The 25,144-nt window shown below is 39.0% G+C and overlaps 1 protein-coding gene and 1 non-coding gene across 4 annotated transcripts in view; one reads left to right on the forward strand and one right to left on the reverse strand.

Annotated features, from left to right (window-relative positions):
- Positions 1-25,144, reverse strand: part of ASCC1 (activating signal cointegrator 1 complex subunit 1) — a 106,137-nt gene that overhangs the window by 16,101 nt on the left and 64,892 nt on the right. For all 3 annotated transcript variants that reach the window (XM_049645191.1, XM_049645192.1, XM_049645193.1), the window contains exons 8-9: positions 16,072-16,196; positions 10,402-10,487 (exon numbers count right to left, since the gene is read on the reverse strand). In XM_049645191.1, the coding sequence (XP_049501148.1) occupies positions 10,402-10,487; positions 16,072-16,196 (211 nt within the window). The remainder of the gene's footprint in view (positions 1-10,401; positions 10,488-16,071; positions 16,197-25,144) is intronic.
- On the forward strand, positions 15,817-15,923 carry LOC125933553 (U6 spliceosomal RNA). Its single transcript, XR_007460985.1, has one exon. It is a non-coding gene; the product is annotated as a U6 spliceosomal RNA (small nuclear RNA).

The following is a 25,144-nucleotide window of genomic DNA, read 5'->3' on the forward strand; positions in this document are numbered from 1 at the left end:
CATGAGAATTGCACTTAATGCCACTAAATTATACACTAAAATTGGTTAAAATGGGAAATCTCCTATCATGTATGTTGTACCACAACTTAAAAAAACCACAACGGGACACTTGGGTCGCTTAGCCAGTTAAGCATCCAACTTCGGCTTAGGTCACGATCTCTCAGTTCATGAGTTCAAGCTCCACCTCAGGCTTGCTGCTGTCAGCACAGAGCCCACTTCGGATCCTCTGTCTCCCCTTCTCTCTGCCCCTCCCCAGTTTGTGCTCTCTCTCAAAAAAAATAAATAAACATTAAAAAAAAAAAAAAAAAACCAACTACAATGGACCCCAAATGAACTATAACACAACTCACTAAGTTTGTGATATATACCCCAAGTGATATGACTGGATCCCTAGAAATGAGTACATAAAAGAGATTACTATTTCCCACAATGAAAACAAGCACCCTGTTCAAAGAGTTCACAGGAATGTAATTGGAGGGACCAAAGACAATTATTTATTCTCCCTCTCCCAATACACCGAGCGTCTAGCTTAGTGTTTTATATTTAGTAGGTATTCAAGAAGATATTTTCTACTGTCATTGTCTTTGCCAAACCATGGCCTAGATCTTGTCATTGTGCAGTCAGACCCTTCCAAACCCATCATTCCCTGCCTGAGCCAAGACAACACATACAAGTATTCCAGCACCAGTGCAAAGATGAATAACCAATAAGCATAAATTCAAGAGAGTGAAATACCAGGTACGAACAGACAGCAACAGACCAGAGAAGGTGCATTTTTCTAGAATGGATGTTGGCTTTGTCGAAAATCAGCTAAATGCTTCTCTTCCAGTTTCATTTCAATGATGGTTTCACCTCACTGACAATCTTGTCTTTGCTTGCCCCCATTAATGATTTAAGACTTCGCTTTCCAAGCAAAGTGATACATAAACAAAGGCAGAAGAAAAGTTATGGTAAAATACTATTTAGGACAAGACATTGTCTCAAAATATGCATCTTCCCCATCCCCTGGCTCCCACCCCAACCCAACAGCCTAAAACAAGACTATGTAAAAAAACTAAACTAAAGCATTCCAAATTGCACTTTTCTTTTACCTCTGATGCCTGAAAAAACTGTCCCATCACCTGTCAGAAGTATTTCATTTCTTTTCAAGTATAGTATGTTATTTCTATTACTAGTAAAATATGAAAAAGCCTCTGATTTCCTGCAATCTCCCATTTTCATAAGTTTTGTTTTCAACCGTCAAGAACAGGAGCACCTGGGTGGCTCAGTCAGTTAAGCCTCTGACTCTTGATCTTGGCTCAGGTCATAATCTCACACGTCAGTGAGTTCGAGCCCTACATTGGGCTCTGCACTAATGGCCCAGAGCCTGCTTGGGATTCTGTCTCTCCTTCTCTCTGCCCCTCCCCTGCTTGTGGTCTCTCTCTCTCAAAAAATAAATAAATGTTAAAAAAAAAAATGAATGAAGGCAGAGCCATATTTTATCACTAACTGCAAAATAATAGTGGCTGTATTTTGGCAAGATGTCTTGTCCCAGGCTTGTTCTCAAACCCCAATTTTTCTGATATTCATGCTAATTATAAAATCAGCACAATTTACTTACAAGTGCAATGCTCTTTATTTTTCATTCAATAATTTTTATTAAAATATTCTGTAATAAGGCATAAATAAAACTGTTAAAGAAATCATTGTTTGTCTTTCAAGTTAATGAATGTATACCACAGAGAAATATAAAATTAGTTTTGGATGTATTCTGAAATAAAAGGTTAAGTGTAAATTCAAGTTCATTATGATCTGTATCAGCTGAATCTTGCTATATGGAGTACTAAAGTTGCAATCAAATTTAATTGAAAAATGAACTTCACTTATTAACAGAAGATTACAAGTATGAGCTATAGGTATATTTAATTTGGGACTCTCTTTTTCTTGAATTTAGTAAACTCATTTTTTTAAGTGTTTATTTTTGAGAGAGAGAGAGAAAGAATGAGAATGAGCAGGGGAAGGGCAGAGAGAGAGGGATACAGAGGATCTGAAGCAGGCTCCACGCTGACAGTAGTGAGCCCCATGTGGGGCTTGAACTTACGAATCGAGAGATCATGACTTGAGCCAAAGTTGGATGCTCAACTGACTGAGCCACACAGATGCCCCTAGTAAACTCATTTTAAAAAAGAAACAAACATTTGTTAGAAAATATTCGAGTAGATAGAAATTCAATAGGATTGACTATTAACTAAAAATGACATAGTTAGTATATCTTGAGGGTCTATTAAATATGAGCATCACATCTAATCATAAAGCAGGAAGTTGTGTTGGGTGGAATAAAAGAAAATTAAACTAAACTCTAACCATGTAGGTGTCAGCAAAGTTTTTCCATAAAAGGCAAGGTGTCCATATGGTGTCTGTCACAACTACTGAACTCTGGCACTGTGGCACAAAAGCAGTCAGTGCATGAACAAATGAGGATGGCTGTGTTCCAATAAAAATCTTATTTATGGACCCTGACATCTGAATTTTATATAATCTTTACATGTCCTCAAGTATTGCTCTTCTTCTGATTTTTTTTTCAACCATTAAAAAATATGAAAAACATTCACAGTTTGAGGGCCATGTGCAAAACAGGTGGCAGGACATATTTGGCCCTCGGACTGTAGTTTGCTGGCCCCTGCTCTAAGCGTTTACAATCTCATGTATGGGGTAAAACTATCTCCTTTGGCAAACAAAAACTCTTTTTCATCTCCTCTTCTAAAATCTGATTCCTGTAAAAAAAACAGTTTTAGTCAGTCCAGAAAAGCTTCCTGAGTGGTTGCCAGGGACAGGAACATTGCTCAACACCGGGGAGCACATGACAGGTCTCTGCACAATCAAAGTAAGGAGAGGGGGAAGAGCGTCATCAACCATTAGGGAGGATGTAGTATCTGTACGTGAAGAATGAGTAGAATTTGCACAGAACAAGACTGCGGTTAAGAGAAAAACAGAGATAAGGACAAAACCTTAGAAAGTAGCCCTACAAGGCAGTGAATGTTTAAAAAAAAAAAAAAAAGTAGATTCACTGGCACAGTAGACACCAGGAGAGCCAATTGCCACTGGAGCCAAGAGAAGAGAACATTTGAAGGAGAAAAGCGCTTAATACTCTCAATGTGGTTACTGGAAAAAAGTAAAAGTGGGTCAAGGCACTGAACAAAGAGGGACTACTGGTGACCTTTACAGTGCTGTTTCAGTTCAACAATAGAGGTGAGAGATAGGTTTCAGGGAATTACATAGGGAATACTTTGAAAGGGATGACAGCAGGGAGAATGAAATGAAATGGAACTCTCATTTCTTAAAACAAAAGCATTCTCATGAAAGATGCCACTACCTTCCTAGTAGCTTGTTCTAATATGAAACATTCTAATCAGAAAATTGCTCCTTATGTTAAATTTTTATGCCCTTTGAAATCAAATGGCCCAATTTTTGCAGCAAGATCAACAATTAATAAAAGCTGCATCTATTCTAAACACTGAAACAAAACACAGCTAAGATTTCAACTCTTCTCGAAGGTGGTTATTAAAAATACAGCAAATGGCTAGCGTCCTATTCCCCTCCTATGTGCACGTCTGTCTTTCCTACATTTAGAAATTTTTATTCTGACAGTTTCAGAGCAAAGTTATAAGAATAATAAAAAGAATTCCTGGATACCTTTTATCCTCCTTTTTTTTTTTTTTTATCATCTACTTTAAGAAAAGCATTCTTTAGCTGAATTTTCTGTTTTGTTTTTTTGTTCTTTGTAATGTAGCTATTGCCAACAAATTTCAGTCATTCAGTTTAATAACTGCTGGGGCCCAAGTACTTTAGTTAATTAAGGCTGTCCGTTTTGTTGTGCATGATGCAGTCATAGGTTGTAGGAAAGAAAAGTATGATATAAGCTCACTTCACAAAACTCCTGTTTCGAATTCACGTGTCTTTCATCAGCTCTGCTCCATTTGCACTCTTCTCTCCTGGGACTTGGGACTAGATGCACGTTGGATCTTCTCGCTCTATCCTACAGGTCTCTTATCCTCTCAGCTCTAATTTTTACCTTTCCCTCTGTCCATGCAACGTTCTGGAGGATTTCTTCTGACCTTCCAGTTCACTGCATCTCTTTCTCTCTGTCTACGTTACTGCTGAGCTCCTAATTTCAATTACTGCATTTTCCAGCTCTAGCATTTCTATTTGGTTTAAAAAACTGCTACGTCACTTTGCTTTTGTAACAGTTCCCAATTACCTGATAACATTTTAAGCTTGGCTTTTATTCCTTTGAACACAGGAAGCATAGTTGTTTTTAGTCTGAGTCTGATGACTCCAGCATGTCGTGTCTGAGTTTTGGATGTCTGTTTGCTTACAGAGAGTGGTCTCCTCGGATGCCTCGCTATCTCTGTGTACTGGCCATTTTGGGGGGGGGGGGGAGTTCCTTGGAGGGATGTTAGTAGGTGGAGGGTGATGAAACTGTCTTCTGGAGAGGATTTTTCTTTGCAACTCCCAAGTGCCTGGGGGCAACACCAGAGTAGAGCCTCCTTCATCCAAGTTCAAGAACAGTCTCTCTATTGTCTCCTTTTAGAATCTTTTTTTTTTTTTTCAATTTTTTAACTTTTTTTTTTTTTTTTGAAGTGGGGAAGGGGCAGAGAGAGGGAGACAGAGGACCCGAAGCAGGCTCCACTCTGTGAGCTCAGAGCCTGATGTGGGGCTCGAACTCGTGACTATGAGATCATGACCTGAGCCGAAATCAAGAGTCGGCCACCTAACGGACCGAGCCATCCAGGAGCTCCCTCCTTTTAGAATCTTAATTTTTGCACTGTTTGAGGATCCTCTGTGTCATATTTTCCCCTCATATTTTCTATCTCTTCACCTTTGCCATTTTCTTAACTCTATCTTCCAATCCTTAATTGAATGTGTGTGTGTGAGTGTATATAATTTCCACGGATTCTCTTATTCTCTAAATGACCTTTTCCACATCTTAACTTGACGAGTCAAATTCTTCAGAAAGTTGTATGTTTGCTCCTCTAACATGTTTCCTACTTCACATGATTATCACGAATAATGTGACTGTTTTCAATGCTATGGACAAAACTATTACAAACTATCTGTGTGTCCAAGGGAACTGAACTTAGTATCATAAGTGTATAAGCATAAATAGCTTAGAGAGGAAGTGATGTCTGTTTAGTGATTCTACTTACCTAAATAAGATTAAAATTTCAAGTCACAGAAAAAAAAAAAAACATCAAATCACAGAGACAGCAGTTAGTAAAAACAACACCATACTTAACGGTGGTTATGAGAGAGAATAACTTTAGGCCACATTCGATTTGCTGTTATTTATCCTGATATAATAGTGCAGGGGAACAAGTAGTGATAGACTCTCAAGGAAAGTCTTTCTGAAAGAGCAGTTTTGAAGAAAAAAAATTCTAAACAGCCATGTGACTAAGAAGTAATTTTCAATCACAGTATATAATATGGCTGAATACTGAGCTGGATAATGAAAGACACAATGTTTTCTTCCTTAGAAATAATAGTTTCTAAATATTAGTCTTTCTTTGTAGTCATTAATACATATAAAATTTAAGGACGTTCCTTAAGAACGTTCCATGCCCAACGTGGGGCTTGAACTCATAACCCTGAGATTAAGAGTTGCATCATGCTCCACCAACTGAGCCAGCCAGGTGCCCCTCGTATCTTTTTTTTTTTTTTTTTAATTTCTACATAGTTCCCAGTCTCACATCTCTTCCCTAGAAAAAAACAAAAATGAATTCAGCTTTTCAATAGTCTTCTAATACTTTGAAACAAAGTAATCATTCAAAACAAGAATGTTCACTGAGAGTGTTTAAGAATTTAATTGTGCATTTGTTACCTAAGGAGAAACTAAAGAGTTGGCCAGGGAGGGACATGGGGGATATGTTCTACTTTTTGACCTTGTTAGTAGTTACACTGTTCATGATTATTTGTTAAATGTATATGTATGTTTCATGCACTGTTCTATGTATATGTTTTACCAAAAAAAGATAAAATATTTTTAAACAGCTTCCTTAAGTAAATTAAATAAATCTCTCATTTAAATTTATTCATTCTAACTGTCCTTTTTTAAAAAGAGGTTAAGGGACAGAGATGGAACAAAAGCAAAAATGAATGGAATATTTGAGTTACTCTCATTTATACCTTTCAAGAAAAGCTTCAATGATGCTAGACAGATTTAAAACATATTTTCAAAAATAAAACCACTTTTCAAGTAAAATATTAAAAACCAATATGGCTATTTTTGAGAGAGAGAGAAAGAGAGAGAGAGAGAGAGAGAGAGAGAATGAATGAATATGGGAAAAGAGAGAATCTTAAGCAGGCTCCATGCCCATCATGGAGCCCTGATGGAGGGCTCGATCTCATGGTCCTGAGATCATGACCTGAGCTGAAATCAAGAGTTGGATGCTTAACGTCCTGAACCAATACAGTTACTTTAATGGCACCAATTCCCTCTTTCTCTAAAGATTCCTATATATAAAATGGAAAAGGCACAAATTCATCTCCTTTTTACTTGGTTTATATTTTCCAGGATTTTCAAGTGTCTGAAGAAATGGCACTGTGATGATGTCCTTTGATTCTGGACCTATAGAACTTTCTTTCTATTCTTTCCCAAATACTGTGTCAACTGTGCCTTTATTTGTATGGCATCACCTCCTCTACTAAGTACAACCTAGGACTCTAATATCTCCTCTTCACTGCAGTCAGAAGCTATGCTTTCGAACAGTTAATACTGTACTCCTGTTCAATCTGCTGAGAGCACAGTCTTGGAATAATGATTCTACTGCTTAATGTAGGTTCACAGGCCCCCCAAACAGACTGCCATTAAGACCACTTCTCTCTCTGGGGCTGGCAGTTTCTGACTGTTCCACTTGCGAGGGAGCAGTTATTTCTGGCAGTATAGTATGTCTTTAGGTCAGCATGATTTCTCCAATTACAAGTTTATCACTGCCTTATAGATAAACAAATAGCATCTTTGTTCCTATCTCTTAGATTAGAAATAGAAACTGTCTGAGGGGACATTACCCTGTGAATTTGGCCTCGGTCATCTTCATGAGTACATGCTCCTTTCAGAGCTATCTGTCCATCTTCATAAAAACCCATCACAACTACATATGCTCCTTTTCTAATCTGAAAACCACAGGAGAATGATTCTTTTACTTGTCAGTTCAAAGTCCTTCTGCAGGTAAAATTCTTATTTTAGTTATGAATAACCCAATACTGGTCTATTACAGCTGCAACAACTCTCAAAAGAGCCGTACAAAAGAAAAATGTGGCTTCTACCTCCAGAAGACATTAAAGACTTTTTTCTTTCTTATTAAGGCACCCAGAACGCATAATATTACACCAGGCCAAAAGGACCAATTCCCTTCATGGAGGAGAAGAGCAGGTGGCTGTTACTTATTAAATTCTCAGAGCAACGTGCGATGGCCTGCTTTCTCCTTTTGTTTCTCTTTGAATAGTAGATGAAGCTGATTTTTTTCCAAGGCTGCTTCTCACCACCCGCATTCCTGATCCTTGACCTAAGCAGCTGTTAATATGCTACACACATATGCTTGGGCTCCTGAACCACCAATGCAGTTAATCTTTCGGTTTTCTCCACGTCAGTTCCTATCTTGTTAGTGAAATTGAAGTTTTTTTTCTTTCTAAATGTAATCATTTTATCTGATACAAAAACTACATATACAATTCTTTGGTTTTTTGGAATCTTTTTTGTCCCCAAAGGTGTCAGGGCCCATGGGTTCTTATGTTCTAATTGAGAAAGGCATGTTCATTCATGGAAATTCCAAAAGGTGGGCTACCATAGCTACTTCTGCGTTTAGGGGTGGGTAATTGTTGGAGGCCACATATTACCTTTATTCTCAAAGAAAAGTGAATTCCTTTGATTGAATATAGGTGAAAGATTATATTTTCTGCAGCTAATGATTAGAAAGTAAAATATTAGTGTATCAAAAGACACTTTGTTCTAACTATCTGTGTTCAAAGGAACTTTTCCATACCTGTAACCCGCCCCCACCATTTTATATTATAATTGCCTATTAACAGTCTGTACCCCTCAAAGACAGGAAGCTCCTGGAAGACAGGGATTGTATCATAATGACTGTTTTATCTGCAGGGCACATGGTCTGGCAGATGGTATATAGCCAATAAGTATTTCTGCTGGTGTTGGTGTTACATTCAATTCAACGTCTAATTCTTAATTAGCCACAGTTTTAGACTAACTGGCATACACCATTGCCCCAACATTTATGAAACAACTTCTAATCAGACATTATTACAGTTCAAACAGATACGCCAAACTGCAAAAACCTAATGATATCTACCTAAACACTGAGCTTCTTTATGGGAGGCAGCAGAGACAATGCTAACTTGTGATTTGAATCTTTTTGCTCTCATTTCAGACTCAGCTACTAACGATCGGTAATCTTTGGCCAGCCACTTTAATTATGTTGGATCTTGTGCCCTTAGAAATTAAAGTGGGAAACTGGATTAAGTAGTCTGTAAGTCCCTAGCTGAGCCCAGCTTTGAGACTGTGATGAGGCACCAACCAGTTAGGGTACTACTAACATAGCAAGCCCTTGTTAACACTAGAGGGAGCTGCACCCATGCCATCACTGGGGTGGATAGGAAGATTTCAAGGCAAAGCATCTTTAAATTGGAAGATGGACTTTTCAGAATGAGAGGAATTAAGTATTAGGTGAGACACCCATACTGTTCATACAGCCACTGCACAGGCTTTCTGCCATGACCTCCCTCTTGCTGATGTCAAAGTGCCTCACACTTGACTTTGATCAGCATACCGTCTGAGCTCTAATTCGGATTCCAAAAGAACCAAGACAGCTTGAGTCATTCCTACAGATTTCTTTCCCCATTCAGTCTACTTTTCTTTCTTAATCAAACTAACAACAATGACAAAAAAAGCAAAATAACTAATGCTATTATTGGAAAAGGCCCAGAAAATGAGATAGAGGAAGAAAAAGATTCATATCACACTGAAGATGTGGCCTGGGAAAATCAGTAAATGGCTGCAGAATTCATTAGTAGCTTGCCACTCAAACCAAAGCTACCATAGCTACTTTGAAAACAAGAAAAGTACTCAGAAAGAGGAAAGATATCAAGGAAAGAAGGAATCGACACAGCTCTATAAACTGTAGAAGCCTGAATGCCTGCCTATGAGTGGATGCGGTCATTGCCCTGTTGGGTTCTGTGGTATGAAGTCTGCAGGTGCTGAAGTGAGGTCATGAATTAGAGGTAACTGGATCACATTAGGCATCTGGCAAGAAAAGTGCCAAGTGACCAGATATGGCAATGGAGGATGAGGTGGGGAAGGAAAAAGAAACAGCATTTTTATTTTTTATTATTATTACTTTTTAATGTTTATTTATTTTTGAGACAGAGAGAGACAGAGCATGAGCTGGGGAGGGGCAGAGAGAGAGGGAGACACAGAATCCGAAACAGGCTCCAGGCTCTGAGCTGTCAGCACAGAGCCCGATGCGGGGCTCGAACTCACGAACTGTGAGATCATGACCTGAGCCAAAGTCGGATGCCCAACCGACTGAGCCACCCAGGCGCCCCAAAAGAGCATTTTTAAAGCTAAAGTTTATTCTGAAGTTATATACAGACTCTCTTCCCAACTCTAAAAACCATCCAATGGCTTTGAAAATGTATGACCTAAACCCCTTACAGAACAAGTGAAATGAAGAATTAAAAACCTCTCCATTGTATCAATTTGTTTGTGTTTGCCCAGAGGCACAATGACATGTTAACCTGATAGAGAGGGTATAAATCATGGATATTACAGAATGTGGTCTGTAGGAGAAAGATAAATGCAATCCTGAAGAACCCTTTTTATGGGAATTTCATAGATTACTTTAACACTCAGGAAAGCAAAACCTCAACAGTCAGAGACAGACTGCCTACTTTTCAGACAGAGGCTATTCCTGAGTAAAAACAAATTACAAAACAACTTTAGAGAGCAGTGAGTGAAAAGTCTATTAGAACAAAACAATTCTTTTTCACTTAAAAAATGCAAACTCAGACCTCCAGAGGTAAAATACAAAGTAAAACTCACCACATTAAAATCAACTTATTGCTATGGGTCCAAGTAGTTTAGATACTTGTTTCTTAAATCATCAATTTCAAGTACTCTAATAAGAGACATCACAGCCTCGACAGATTCAAAAAGATTTCCCTTTTCCTTTAGGACATTAGTTGTTGTTTTTTTTTTTTTTTTTTTTTTTTTTTAGCCAGCCTTTCAATCAATGATCCTTATGGGAAGCATGAGAAAAATGTACTTTACTGTTAAAAGGAGAACAACTTGTTTTCCTCTCTTATTTTAGGATACATGCCAAAGAATTTCCAATTCACCTGCTATGTACTGACCTTTAAAATGTTTCGGCCATCAAATGATTCTCTATCCTTGAAGATGTATTTGCCATCCGCTGTGTAGAGATTGTACCTGCCTTCAGCTGTAAATATTTCAAAGACAATATTAGAAGAGAAGCTTGGGTTATATACGTTTGTTTTCTTTTGGGTTTCTACAGGTATAACTAGCAAAATGTATTACCTGGAAAGTGGTACAGTGGGAGGGAAAAGCAGCAGGCTGAATCAAGAGGCCCGGTGTCCAGTCTCAGCTCTGTTATCAACTCCATACACATTTATTCATTCAACACTGTCCAAGCACTCGAGGTAGGTTATGTATGTCATTAGCCATAGTCTTTTTTTTTTTTAATTGAACTATAGTTGACATCAGTGTTGTATTCGTTTCAGGTGTACAACACAGTGACTCAACAATTCTATACATTACCCAGCGTTCACCGTGGTAAGTCTAGTCACCATGTGTCATACGCCATCTGTCATACAACATTATTACAATATTATTGACTATATTCCTTCCCCATGTTGTACTTTTCATCTCTGTAAATTATTATTTTTTTAATATTTATTTATTTTTGAGAGAGAGAGAGAGAGCGCAAGAAGGAGAGGGGCAGAGAGAGAGGGAGACACAGACAAGTATCCAAAACAGGCTCTAGGCTCTGAGCTGTCAGCACAGAGCCCGATGTGGGGCTCAAACCCACAAACCGTGAGATCATGACCTGAGCCGAAGTTGGACACTTAACAGACTGAGCCACCCAGGTGCCCCTATTTTATAACCAGAAACTTGTACCTCTTAATCCTCTTCACCTATTTTGCCCACCCCACCTCTCATCAAACCCTCTGGCAACCACTGGTTTGTTCTCTATAGTTATTAGTTGGCTTCTGTTTTTTGTTTGTTTTTTAGATTCCACATATAAGTAAAATCATTGTGGCATTTGTCTTTCTCTGTCTGATTTATTTCACTTTGCATAATACCCTCTAGGTCCATGTACGGTGTCACAAATGGCAAGAATTCATTCTTTTTTATGGCTGAGTCATATTCTGTTGTATATGTATACACAAGTAGACACACACACACCCCTACATTTTCTTTATCCATTCTAAAAAAAAGATAAGAAATAACAAGTGTTGGCAAGGACATGAGGAAAAGGGAACCCTCATGCACTGTTGGTGGGAATGTAAACTTGGAGCAAAAGGATGGAGGTTCCTTAAAAAATTAAAAATAGAAGTACCAAACAATCCAGTAATTCCACTTTTGGGTATTTACCCAAAGAAAATGAAAACACTAATTCAAAGATATATACACCCCTATGTTTATTGCAACGTTATTTACAATAGCCAAGATATGGAAGCAGTTAAAATGTCCATCGATAGATGAATGGAGAAAAAGGTGTGGGGTGTGTGTGTGTTTGTGTGCTTGTGTGTATAAAATGAACCATATTCTTAAGCAAATTATGTCTCTTCTATGGACCTCAGTTCATTTACACAGTTACAGGTTAAGATTAGGTATCTCCAAAGGTTCCTTGAAGTCTAAAAGCCCAAGATTTTGTGTAAGCTGCATGCCTTTTAAAATATGTAAAAAAAAAAAAAAACAAAAACAAACAAACAAACAAAAAAAAAAAACCATACAAAAACTCACACATTAAGTAGTCAAAAGTGCTGGCAACGCTGATTTGGGTTGCAACCAACATGATGTGGGTTGATTTAAGGAACCCCCCCCCCCTTGCAAATGAGAAAGCCCCCTTCAGTTCAAAGGTATCTTTACAGACATTCTACACAGAAATGCAGCAAATCTATGACCTTAGCCTCATCAAAGCTATGCTCTAACTCCTTGTGTTAATTTAGCATGCTTATTCCGAAGGACATCCTTGAAATATAGCAGGAAAGAGGATTTCAAAGGGAAGGGATGACAGGTAAGAAAGAGTGAAACACCTGATTCCTATCCCCTTTTCAAGTAAAAATTCATCATACAGAAGAATCCAAGGTATAGAAAATTCAAAGCATCCTTAAGAATTATTTAACCCTCGGAATATTTTCTAAGATATTTACCCTTTCCTGCCTACCAACAGACACTCAAAAGTATTTGTATTGCCACTTTTGAATATGCTCTTTTATTGTATACAGCTATGGAAACTACCAAGTCAGAACTGGTAAAATATGTCCAGAGCGCTAACTCCACGTGCATAATATAAGTTAGCTAACCCACTGGAATTACACACTGGTAACTTCTAACGACAAAGTATTCACTTAATCAAAGATCGATGACAGGTTCAAAATCTGTAAGTAGCACTAGCCATCAGGGAAATGCAAATCAAAACTAAAATGAGATACCACCTCACATCAAAAATGACAGCAATAATCAAAAAGATAGTAACAAGTGTCAGCAAAGAAGGAGAGAAACTGGAACCTTCACACACTGCTGGTAGGAATGTAAAATGGTGCAGACACTTTGGAAAACAGTCTGGCAGCTCCTCAAAAAGTTAAACACTGGTTTATCATATGACCCGAAATTTCACTCTTAAGTATATACCCAAAAGAAGCGAAAATATATGCCCACACAAAAACTTGTATGAAAATGTTCACAGTGGCATTAATCCTAATAGTCAAAAAGAAGAAACAATATAAATGTCCGTCAACTGAGAAATGGATAAGATGTGGTACATCCATATAGTAGATGATTATTTGGCAATAAAAAGGGAATGAGGCATGATACATGTTATCACATGGATGAATCCTGTATGCATTATGCTAAGTGAAAAGAAGCCAGTCACAGAGGATCATATATTGCATGATTCTATTTATACAAAATATCCAGAGAAAAGGCAAATTTATAGGACAGAAAGTGACTGATGGTGTGTAGGACTGCAAGGTGAAGGAGTCACACCACCAATGGGGTTTCATTTTGGAGTGATGAAAAGTGTTCTAAAATTGATCGTGGTAATGGCTGCGTAACTCTGACTATACTAAAAATCACTGGATTATATGCTTTCAATGAGTGAATCATACAGTATGTGAATTTATCTCAATGAAAGTGTTATATTCAAACTATCTCTAAGTAAGAAAGGATAACTATACCGTGAACACAGAACATTTTCTTACATGAAGCTCTGGTGCTAACTGAATATAAATCTGGATCCACACAATTTAGAAGATACAGGTTCCTGCATAATTCAACTCTTACATGTCAAAAGGTTCGTTAATAATGGAGCATGGTAAGAGCTCCAAAGAAAGATTTAAGGACTAGGACATTTGCAGAACGGACTACTGATGGTATTAAATGTCTCATAAAATACCGTCTGTACCTGCACAGTCCAAATCAGTAGCCACCAGCCATATGTGATTAATTTAATTAATTAAAAGTAATTAAAATGAAAAGTTGACTTTCTCGGTCTCACTAGCCACCTCCAAGTGCTCAATAACTACATGTGCATGGTGGCTACCATACTGGACATTATTTCTATCATCATAGGAAGTACTATTGGATGGTGCTGGATACAATGTATCTTCTGAACCAACGAATCTATTGTATACTCTAGAGCTCTAAAATTCTGTCTTTACATAGTGATGTTAAGATGTACATCACATCAGACGATCTAACTGTGTTTCCAAACTTAAAACTGACCATCCAGAAGAAAATAAATATCAAAAACTCCTTCAAATGTTTGCTCTGGACAAGGTACATACATTTATAAATATGAAGTATTCCAGAAATTTTTTTCCTGAAATTCTACATATTCTTCTGCAATACTATTATCCAAATGAAAGAAACGCATTCCATCAGAACAAGAGCAAGCATAGAGCTTTGGATTCTATGAACTACCCAAATAAGAGTCTATAGGCTTTGACTGAGTCATTTGAGCCATTTTTGATCTCAGTGTTCCCAAAGGTAAAATAGTGATTTATTTAGAAAAACCTTAAATAAAATAGGATCTAACATCACAAAACGCTAGAACTGAAAATTAGCCAGCTACATATCTCTTAGTCCTACAATGGCTCTAACCAAATGGGCTTAATATTAAATGACTTCCACTTGGGATCTTTGGTATATATCTGAGATAAAGAAAAGATGCACAGATGACCTTGAACAATGGGGATAAGGGACAACAACCCCCATGCTGTTGAAAATTCATGTGTAACTCTTGACTCCCCTAAAACTAAATTACTATTGTTGACTAAAAGCCTTACTGATAATATAACCAATTAATACATATTTTGTATATTATATGTATTATATACTGTATTCTTATAATAAAGAAAAAAGAAAATATTAAGAAAATCATAAGGAACAGGAAATACATTTATAGTATATACTGCATTTATAGAAAGAATTCCGTGTGTAAGTGAGACCCACACAGTTTAAACCATGTTGTTCAAGGATCAACTGTACTTTGACAAAAAATGGGACACACAAACTGTCCTAAAGTATAAATCTACAAATAGTTTATGGGGTCAAGTCCTGATGGAGATCTCCTCTTCCAACCTAGACTTTCTAAAACCAAGGTCAGGGTCCTAAGCAAAGGAAATAAAACCCATTTCAAATACTTGAATTTGTGGCTCCTGATCAGATAGATGCTGAATGTGCTAGAAAAGCTTTCACTTGCTGGGGAGAGGCAATGGGAAGAAAAGAAGAATCCTTTTTAAATGTAGATTACTGTCCCAAATCAAGGGTTAAAACAAGGCATTTGTATATAAAGGCTCAGAATCCATGTGGAAAAATTATTACTGTAATTCAAGGTTCCTCAACTGTGGTGATACTGACATTTCTAGATACTTCTTTATTGAGGTAGGTTGTCCTGTACACTGTAGGGAGTTAAGCAGCATCCCTGGCCTCTACTCGCTAGATGCCAGTAGCAAAGCACCCTCAACTCCTTAAATGTGACAACCAAAAACGTCTCCAGACAATCCCAAATGTCCTCAAGGGGGGCAAAATTGCCCCTATTTGAGAACCACTGGTCTAACCTTTACTTTTACTAGCTAATCTTTCTTCCTTCTTTCTTCTTTTCAAAAAAAGTCACCAAATATTGCATGGGACACACTTATACTTTTATTTGTTTTTATTTTTTTAAACTCCCCTCATTTATTTGAAGGGGCAGAGGGACAGAGAGAGAGAGAATCCCAAGCAGGGTCCGCACAGTCAGCACGGAGCCCAACGCGGGGCTCAATCCCACGAAGATCATGACCCAAGCCAAACTCGAGAGTTGGACACTTAACCAACTGAGACACCCAGGCACCTCTGGGACACACTTATATTAAAATAATTATTCACTGTTTACCTAAATTCACCTGGGCATCCTGTATTTCTATTTGCTAAATCTGGCAATGCTATGGGCAACAGAAATCAAAGATCTAGAATGTCATGGTCCCATGCTAGATATGTCTCTGCCCACTTCCACTGTGCTCATCAAAACAGGTCAAAGGTTTGTGCTCGCTTCGGCAGCATGTACACTAAACCTGGAACGACACAGAGAAGATGAGCACGGCCCCTGCACAAGGGTGATGCGCAGATTCGTGAAGCTTCCATATCAAAACAACAAAACCAAAAAACAAAAAAAACAACTCAAAGGTTCAAAAAAAGATATACCAGAGGCTCTTTGATAGCCCATTTTGTTTGAACCCCAGGGATATCAAAAGGCCTTACTGATCACAAACTATGCTACAGTTCTATGTGGGACTTACCATTGGGGTCCTTTCTGAATAGAGTGTTCATGACTGTAGCATGGAGTTTCACACTATTCCACTCTTTCACTATTAGTCCAGATGCCTGAAAACGTTCCAGCACTCGATCGACTAATTCTTGCAGCCTGGAGCAATTGAAGACAGAAGTATAAAAATCTTAGTAAAGTCCTAAATCCCTGATTACTGATTGAACATTTACAGAGTATCTGCTCTGGGCCAATCACTGTACAGGACCGTGCGTAAGAGGAGGGGGAGAAAAGGCACGTGGTGCTCACAGCCTTATGGAGCAGATGGAGATGGAAACCAATAACTGCAATATATCATGGTGAGTGTTAAGGGAGGGATCAACCGTACATGGAGAGGGCCAGGTTTTCACAGGAGGTTTAAACATGACCTTGAAGCTTAGCATCTTGGGACAGGGCTCAAGAAGCCAGGCTCAACAGAGACATGCCTAAAAGGAAGCGCCTTATTGCTTCATCCCGTCACAGAACCTAAAGCTACCAGGTGGGCAATATGTTTCTGCCAGGATCAAAGAAGGTCTGGCACAACTCTTAAGACATTTGCTCACTGGGAAAGAGCACGCACTGTGAAGATCCCCGTAGCCTTGGACACTATCTCAGTGTTTCACTGAGGCTGAAGCATAGTACCCATGAAGACAACTATAGGAAAATCCATGGGCTGCGTGACCATTCCTCATGTGGACTCCAGGTAGCTCGAAGCAGTAAGGGTTCTGCAGTGGTTGTGTTCTATCTCGGCAACAGCCATTCACTCTAGCACCTCCACCAGAAACAATGCTTGCACAGAAGTTTTCATTCTATGCAGGTGTTTTGCTCAACAGCTTGAAGAACTTCCTTTAACACTTCTTGTAAGGCTATTCTAGTGGTGATGAACTCTTCGGCTTTTGTCTGTCTGGAAAACTCTTTTCTCTCTCCTTCAGTTCTGAAGAACAGCTTTGCTGGTTGTGCCGACAAGAGGGGTCAGCATCCCAGCAAGTGTGTGGTGAGCAGGCCTCGGGAAGCAGCCATCTTCTGTGACCACCCACTCATCTGATGGGAAAATGCAGCCTGTGGTTTCTACATCATGTGCCAAAATGTCCACTCTGAGACTGAGGCAGCTGTCACTGGACATGTGCCGAGTCCATATCAAATGACAGAGCAGTGCACCTGGTGGCAAGTGCAGGGAGCAGCCTGCACCTTCAACCCTTCCTCAGCCACCTCTGAGATTAGTGCTGATCCTGACATCCCTGGCCCAAAATAATCTCCCATTCGTCACTAGAGTACTAATGAACAACAGACTTCACATTTTTTGTATTTCACATTTTTAGATGTGCCGGTAAGAGTCTTTTGGGTCAAACATCACCTCTTTTCCTGGATACAAGTAGCCCTGAGAAACTTAGAGAGTTTGGGAATCTTCCATTGCTTCTTGGGCCATGGCCCAAGTGTAATGGCCCACAGTGTAAGCACTGTGGCCAGTGAGCAGAGCTAGACAGGTTCGCTTTATGTGAGATATGGGCCAAACCCACCTGTGTGGCCCATTTTGTGGCCCATCTTGCCTCAGGCAGAATACTCTGGCTACAGCAACTCAGTTGCTTGAGGTCTGTCTCCAAGTGGACGGCAGCCTCTAGTACCCCTACCCTCCAGTGACCTTTCACTCGTTTAGACGTGGGCAAAACAACTCTTTTTGCTTGCACTGCATACACTGCAGCAAGAGGAAGCTACGTCCCCCAGAAACTGACTCGGGAACACAATTATCTTCCCTCTCATGGTTTGCAGGTTCCAAAGTTCCGAATGAATCTTCTTAAAATTTTAAGTTCTTTATCTTGTGTTTTTTTTTTAATGAAATACTATCCATGAACCAAAAAATATTTGTAAATGAGTAAACCATAATTAACATTATTATTTATAATAATAATAATAAATTATAATCATAAATACTCATGCCCCATCTACCAAACTTCAGAACTAGAACACAGGGCTGGCACTAGGGTGAAGCAAGTGAGGAAATTACTTTGGGCACAAAATTTAAGAGGGTGCCAAAAAATGCAGTAACCTAAATAAATCATACAGTTTATTTTTTTATTAATTTATTATTTTAAAGTTTATTTATTTTGAGAGAGAGAGAGAGTGAGCACACGTGTGCAAGAGTGGGGGAGGTGCAGAGAGAGAAGGAGAAAGAGAGAATCCCAAGCAGGCTCCATGCTGTCAGCGCAGAGCCCAATGTGGGACTCGAACTCAAGAACCACGAGGTGATGACCTGAACAGAAATCAAGAGTTGGACACTTAACTGACCAAGCCACCCAGGTGCACCCATGTGGTTTTTTTTTTTTAAGATTTTATTTTATTTTGGAGAGAGAGTGTGAACATGTGAGTGGGGGAGGGGCAGAGAGAGAGAGGGAGAGAGAGAATCCCAAGCAGCCTCCATGCCCCAGCGCAAAGCCCAACATGAGGCTTAATCTCATGACTGTGAGACCATGACCTGAACTGAAATCAAGAGTTGGATGCTTAACCTACTGAGTAACACAGGTGCCCCAATAAATCATGTTTTAATGCAATATTTTTAAAAATCAAAATTAATGCAAAAAAAAAAAAAAAAACTCATGACGAACAGAGTCTCAAAATTTTGAATGAAGTTGGGGCCAGTACTGCCGAGTCTTCCCTTTGCGTCAGGATCCAGTGTGGCCGGCATGGGGTAGAACGTTACACAACACACCGGTCACTCAGGATGCTCCAGGCTCTGGAGACCCTAGGGACCTGCTGCCCCATGACCTCAGCACTCCTCAACATGCACATTTTCTTACCAGGCTTCCTCCACTGAGCGGCTTGACAACTGCCACCTCTGTGCCTTCTGTTCCCTGGGCTACAGTTTCCACCTATGCAGATCCTTCCAGGCCCAACTCAAATCCCACTCTTCATGAAGCCTTTCTAACCACCCTAACACCCCCACTCCCCCGTATCTGTGAGCAGTGACTCTGCCCTTCTCTGAAATGCTGCTTCACTTACGTGTGCTTTCCTTAGCATTCTCAGTGACAGTCCCTTGCTATTTCAAGTCTGTCTGTCCTGTTCCTCTACTAGATTATATGCTCAAGAGCATGTTGTATTTCTTTTGTATCTTCCAGTGCACCATTATACTTGACTTTCAGTAACTACTGGCTGTGATGGGTTAACTGATGCATGTGACTGATTAAAAAGTGAGAAGTGAATGTAAAAAATAAAATAAATGAGGTCTTGAAGTATCGCTGAAGATTTGCAGATAAAACCAGTGAAGGAAGGACACTTCAAGCAGAAGAAACAGCGTGTGCAAAGATGCCAAGGCATGCACGATCACATCTTATTTGGAAAACTGATTACTGAATATAGCTATAGCAGAGAATGAGGGAAAAAGAACAGTGGAGATGAGCTTGATATAAGTAGTGGCTGGACCATCAGAAGCCACGGAGATTTTAAAAAAGAGAACGATGTGGTCAGATGTCCATTTCTGAAAGCTGACTCTAGCAGAGTAGAAAACACTTTAGAAGGAGAAGAGACCAGAGGTACAGAAGTCAACTAGAGTGGTAGTATCAAGCACTATTCTAAGCACTTGAGATCTGTTAACATGTTTAATCCTCGCAATGAATTATTATCCCCATTTTACCAATGAGGAAACTGAGGCACAGACAAGTTATAAAACTTGACCAAAAAAGGGGCGCCTGGGTGGCGCAGTCGGTTAAGCGTCCGACTTCAGCCAGGTCACGATCTCGCGGTCCGTGAGTTCGAGCCCCGCGTCAGGCTCTGGGCTGATGGCTCAGAGCCTGGAGCCTGTTTCCGATTCTGTGTCTCCCTCTCTCTCTGCCCCTCCCCCGTTCATGCTCTGTCTCTCTCTGTCCCAAAAATAAATAAAAAACGTTGAAAAAATTAAAAAAAAAAAAAAAAAACTTGACCAAAATCATATTAACTAATTGGTGGCAGACCCCAAATCAGAATCCATGCTGTGTGGCTTCCGAGTACGTGCCTTAAGGACTGTGCTATAAAGGGGAGAAGGATGAAAACAACTTTGTCCCCACATTCCTAAAGGAAAAATAAAAATCTATTCACACTGCACAGAACTCTAATTTTACAGTTAGCTGATTCAATTAATTGTGCATGTGGATCTCCAAGCAAAGACCTACATTATTTTGGGTCTAAAGTTTCTGATGAACTAACACCATGACAGAACAATAAGGTTTTGAAATACTTCTGAATGCTACAACATAACTTAAGTCTGAATATAACCAAGGACTTCAAAATCTACCTCAATTACAAATCACAGCAGAATGATGCCCTTCTTTTCTCTCCCCTCTATTAAAGAAAAAGAAGTGAATAGGGAGTTCAACTAGACAGAAACAGGGAGCAAGAAATATTAGAGGAAGGAAATTAAACAGACTAAATGAAAGAAACCAATTTCCAGCTCTGTCTTTCTGGAAAATTACGATTTCTGTCCAATTCAAGACTTATTAGGACTTTGAAGGAACTAAAGTCCTTTAAAAAGTTCTAGTCTAACCTCTCATTTTATGCAAGAGGAGTAAAGCACAGACAGACAGACTGAGCTGCTCCCAGTCAGGACAGAGACCAGAATCCAAGTCGGTTCTGCTGTTATCAATTCACTGTGCATTCCACAAAGGCTGGCTCTTTATCTTATCCCCCGTTTCACCCTGGCACCTAAATTAATGCCTAATTGACACATAATCAGTTCTCAGTCAAGAGCTGTTGCACGCACACACAATTCACAGATGACAAATATTCTGGAGTTCTATTAAAAGAATTTAAGGGTACTTGGGTACAGTCACTAATTTCAGGTTGATGTCATACATACCGCGTTGGACAGTATGTCCATATATTTCTAAAAGTATAGCCTCCTGATTCTTTCTTCATTGATCCTTTCCTGGTTGACTATGAATGAGTCACAAAGCTGCTCTATGCCTTTCTTCCTCATAACAGAATTAAAAATAATATAGGGTTGCTATGTGAAAAATGATGTATTATTCTTAAGCAGCTTTATCATTTAGACAGTGCTTTGAATTTGAAAACAGAAGCCAGTTATTAATGCCTTAAATCTAAGCTCTTAGTTTAAAAGGCCTGTAAGCACTCCAGAGCTCAAGCATTCCAGAGGCATCTTTACAGATATGTATTTGTATTGCAGGAAGATCACCGACTTCCTAGAAAGTACAAATTCCAGGCTTTTGTTTCGGATTTTTTTCCAGTTTAATTCAGTCCCATAGTTAGTATTTCCTGAGAGATTACTGCATACAGGCATTATGCTGGTCTCTATGAAAATGAAGAACCACACAAGGGGCGCCTGGGTGGCTCAGGTGGTTAAGCATCCAACTCTAGAGGTCAGCTCAGGTCATGATCTCATGGTTAATGAGTCTGGGCCCTGTGTGGGGCTCTGCGCTGATGGTGCAGAGCCTGCTTGGGATTCTCTCTGCCCCTCTCTTTCTCTCACTCTTTGACAAAATAAATAAATAAATGAACCTTAAAAAGAAGACTAAGCAAACAGCCCTTTGTATTAAGGAGCTTATAATCTACTGAGGTAACTATAAAGAAGACTTTGATAATGACACAAGCAAGACAAGATGCTTCAGGTAATTTAAACGTGGAAGAGAGTATAGCTGCTTTGGGAACAGAACAGGCTGTTAGGAGGATGGGCTCAGGACAAGAAGCTAACTGTACTCAATTCATCTTGTGTATCTGCTGAATGAGTGAACGACTTAGGTGAGTAACATTCACTAAACATCTATGAACCTGAATTTTAAAAGTCACTGGATATACAGTGCTGAATAAGAGTACTCCCTGCCATGAAGAATCTTATAGTCTATTTAAGAAAAGGAAAAAAAAAAAGATAGCAAAAAGGAAAAAGATGAGGAGTAACATGAGAGAAGTTTTAGTCACAAGACACAACACTAACAAAGACCCAAAGAATCATCAATAAGCAGTGAAGTTGGCTAGGGCTGGGGGTAAGTAAGTGCAAAGCAGTGGAAGATCAAGTTGAAATATTAAGTTGGTTTCCTACTGGAAGATCTTGAATGCTAGACTGAAGAATATTAATTAATTCAAAAGGTATGTGGGACACCTGAGTGGCTCACTCAGTTGAGCGTCGGACTTCGGCTCAGGTCATGATCTCGCAGTTTGTGGGTAAGAGACCCATATCAGGCTCTGTGCTGACAGCTCGGAGCCTGGAGCCTGCTTCAGATTCTGTGTCTTCCTACCTCTCTCAAAAATGAATAAACGTTAAAAAAAAAAAAAAAAGAGATGAAATGATGGTAGATGTTTTCTTTCTCTCTCTCTTTTTTAAGGTTCTTATTTAAATACCAGTTAGTTAGCATACAGCGTAATATTAGTTCCAAGTGTAAAATATAGTGATTCAATGCTTCCATACGTCACCCAGTGCTCATCACTGCAAATGTACTTTACTTCCCATCACCTATTTTACCCATCCCCACCACACAACTCCCCTCTGGTAACCATCACTTTGTTTTCCATAGGTAAGAGTCTGTTTCTTGGTTTGCCTCTATTTTTCCCCTTTGTTCATTTGTCTTGTTTCTTAAATTCCACCTGAGTGGAATCATATGGTATTTGTCTTCCTCTGACTTATTACACTTACCATAATACTTACTCTCTAGCTCCATCCATGTCACTGCAAATGGCAAGATTTCATTCTTTTTGGCAGCTGAATATTATTCCATTGTGTGTATGTATGTATGTACGTGTACACACATACATCTTTATCCATTCATCAATCAGTGGATACCTGGGCTGTTTCCATAATTTGGCTATTGTTGACGATGCTGAAACATCAGGGTACATGTATCCCTTTGAATTAGTATTTTTGTATTATTTGGGAAAATACCTATCAATGCAATTTCTGGGTTGTAGGGTAGTTCTATTTTTAACTTTTTGAGGAACCTCCACACTGTTTTCCAGAGTGGTTGCACCAGTTTGCATTCCCACCAACACTGCAGGAGGGTTCCCCTTTCTCCATATCCTCACCAACACTTGTTTTTGTGTTGTTGAGTTTAGCCATTTTGACAGGTGTGAAGTGATATCTCATTATAGTTTTGATTTGAATTTCTGATGGGAAATTTCTAAGCAAATAACTCCTATGGCATATAGGTTATGCCTCAGGACAAATGCAGTTTTATTTTATGGGATCTACAGGCACTGACATAAAAGTAATTTCTAGGTTACGTGTTATGAGAAGAATGAACTGTCAACCCACGTGTGTAATGTGGTCCTGTCTGTGTAAAACAATATGCATAGTACATGATGCCTCTCAGCATTATTTGTCCTGTGTACCGTCTACCGGGTGGGAGGGTCAGGGCAGGGGGTAAGGGAGCCAGTTAATTTTCACTTTACCCATCTGTAAGCCTTTACATTCATAAGAGAAAACAATGTAAAGAGAAGAAGCTTGGCTGTGAAAGGAAGATGGCAAGCCAAAAGATATGCCAGGCTGCACAGCTGTGGATTTTAACTCTTAACTGCACACATACATACACTTGTCTCATCTTCTTTTCACCAAACTTCTCAAAAGAGCAGTCTGTGTCCAAGACCTCTGTCTTCTTTTTTTAATTTTTCATTTATTTTTGAGAGACAGAACAAGAGTGGGGGAGGGGCAGAGAGAGAGAGGGAGACACAGAATCTGAAGGAGGGTCCAGGCTCTGAGCTGTAAGCACGGAGCCCGACGTGGGGCTCAAACTCATGAACCGCGAGATCATGACCTGAGCTGAAGTTGGGTGCTTAACCTAACCGAGCCACCCAGGCGCCCCTGTCTCCAATTGTTCTTAATCCCCTTTTCTGCCCCAGCATGAACACGAGCTTCACAGTCAGAGCCAGGTCAAATTATAATTCTACCACTTACAAATACACACTAATTACTGCTGACCCTAACCTGACCAAGTAAAGGTGGACAGGTAGAACACTTGCCTGTTACAGCCACATTACTGAAAAGGAAAATCAGATAAGCTAAAGGGAAAAAAAATCACTTGCCATCTGGAAGGAACCACTGATAAGATTTTTATGTATTGAGATTAAGGGATTTATTTCTCTCTTGCTCTCTCTTCCACTTCCGAGGGGGAGAAAAGTAAACGTGTATTTATAAATTGTTTTGTAAACTGTTTTCATCACATAATACTCTATATAGTGAATATCTGCCATCTTTCCAAGACACAATTTTTAGTCGATCCCTAGTATTCTCTATTCTACAGTGTTCTATAGTTTATTTCCCACTCTTCTGTTTGTGATATTTACATTGCTTCCAGTATATACTATTACAGGCAATACTGTAATAGATCTATCTTCCACATACAGTGAACTGTCCACATATGTGATTAATTCCACCAGAAAAATTCCCATAGGGAGAATTAGCAAGTCCAAGGAGTATAAAATAAAACTCTTGGTATAAAGTGCCAGCTTGCTTTCTGAAAAGCTTTTCCTAATTTATACCTTCAGCAGCAGTGGACTTCTCATGTCATTTATCAAACATCTACTTAGTTTTCTTCTATTTTTTAAAATTTGTGTTTTCTTTTAATAGTTTAGTGCTTAGGTAGATTTCAGGTCCTTAAAATAAGGGTCATTTTACCCATTTTTGTATCTCTTATGGTGCCTAAAACAGTGTCTAAACAGTGTGTAGAACTAACAATTTGTTAGTACTGAACTACTTATTTTGGGGTATTTATCTTTTGTCCAACCACTTATGACACTGATTAGCACTTTTACTGTTTCCTTATCAATTTTAGAGCTTTTTTTTAGTAGACTATAATGTTATCCTCAATGGCAATTTTTGTCTTCATCTGTCTTCTGTTTTATAGCTTAGGATTTAGCATGAACTTTCCGAACAAGGTGTTTAAGAGTGATGGTGGTTACATCTGCTTTATTTCTGAATATAATGGCAATAACAAACCCAGTAAATTACCATTCAATAGGATTGTTGGTTGCTGCTTTAAAATTGTTATTTATCACATTAGGCAATATCTTTCTGTTTTCTGAAAGTTTTTAATGAAAAAAAAAACAGGCTGAATTTCATCAGCAGGCTTTTAGGCATGTATTTAGACATTTTTAAATTT

The sequence above is a fragment of the Panthera uncia genome, chromosome D2 (genome assembly GCF_023721935.1).
Source record: "Panthera uncia isolate 11264 chromosome D2, Puncia_PCG_1.0, whole genome shotgun sequence".
Classification (NCBI taxonomy): domain Eukaryota; kingdom Metazoa; phylum Chordata; class Mammalia; order Carnivora; family Felidae; genus Panthera; species Panthera uncia.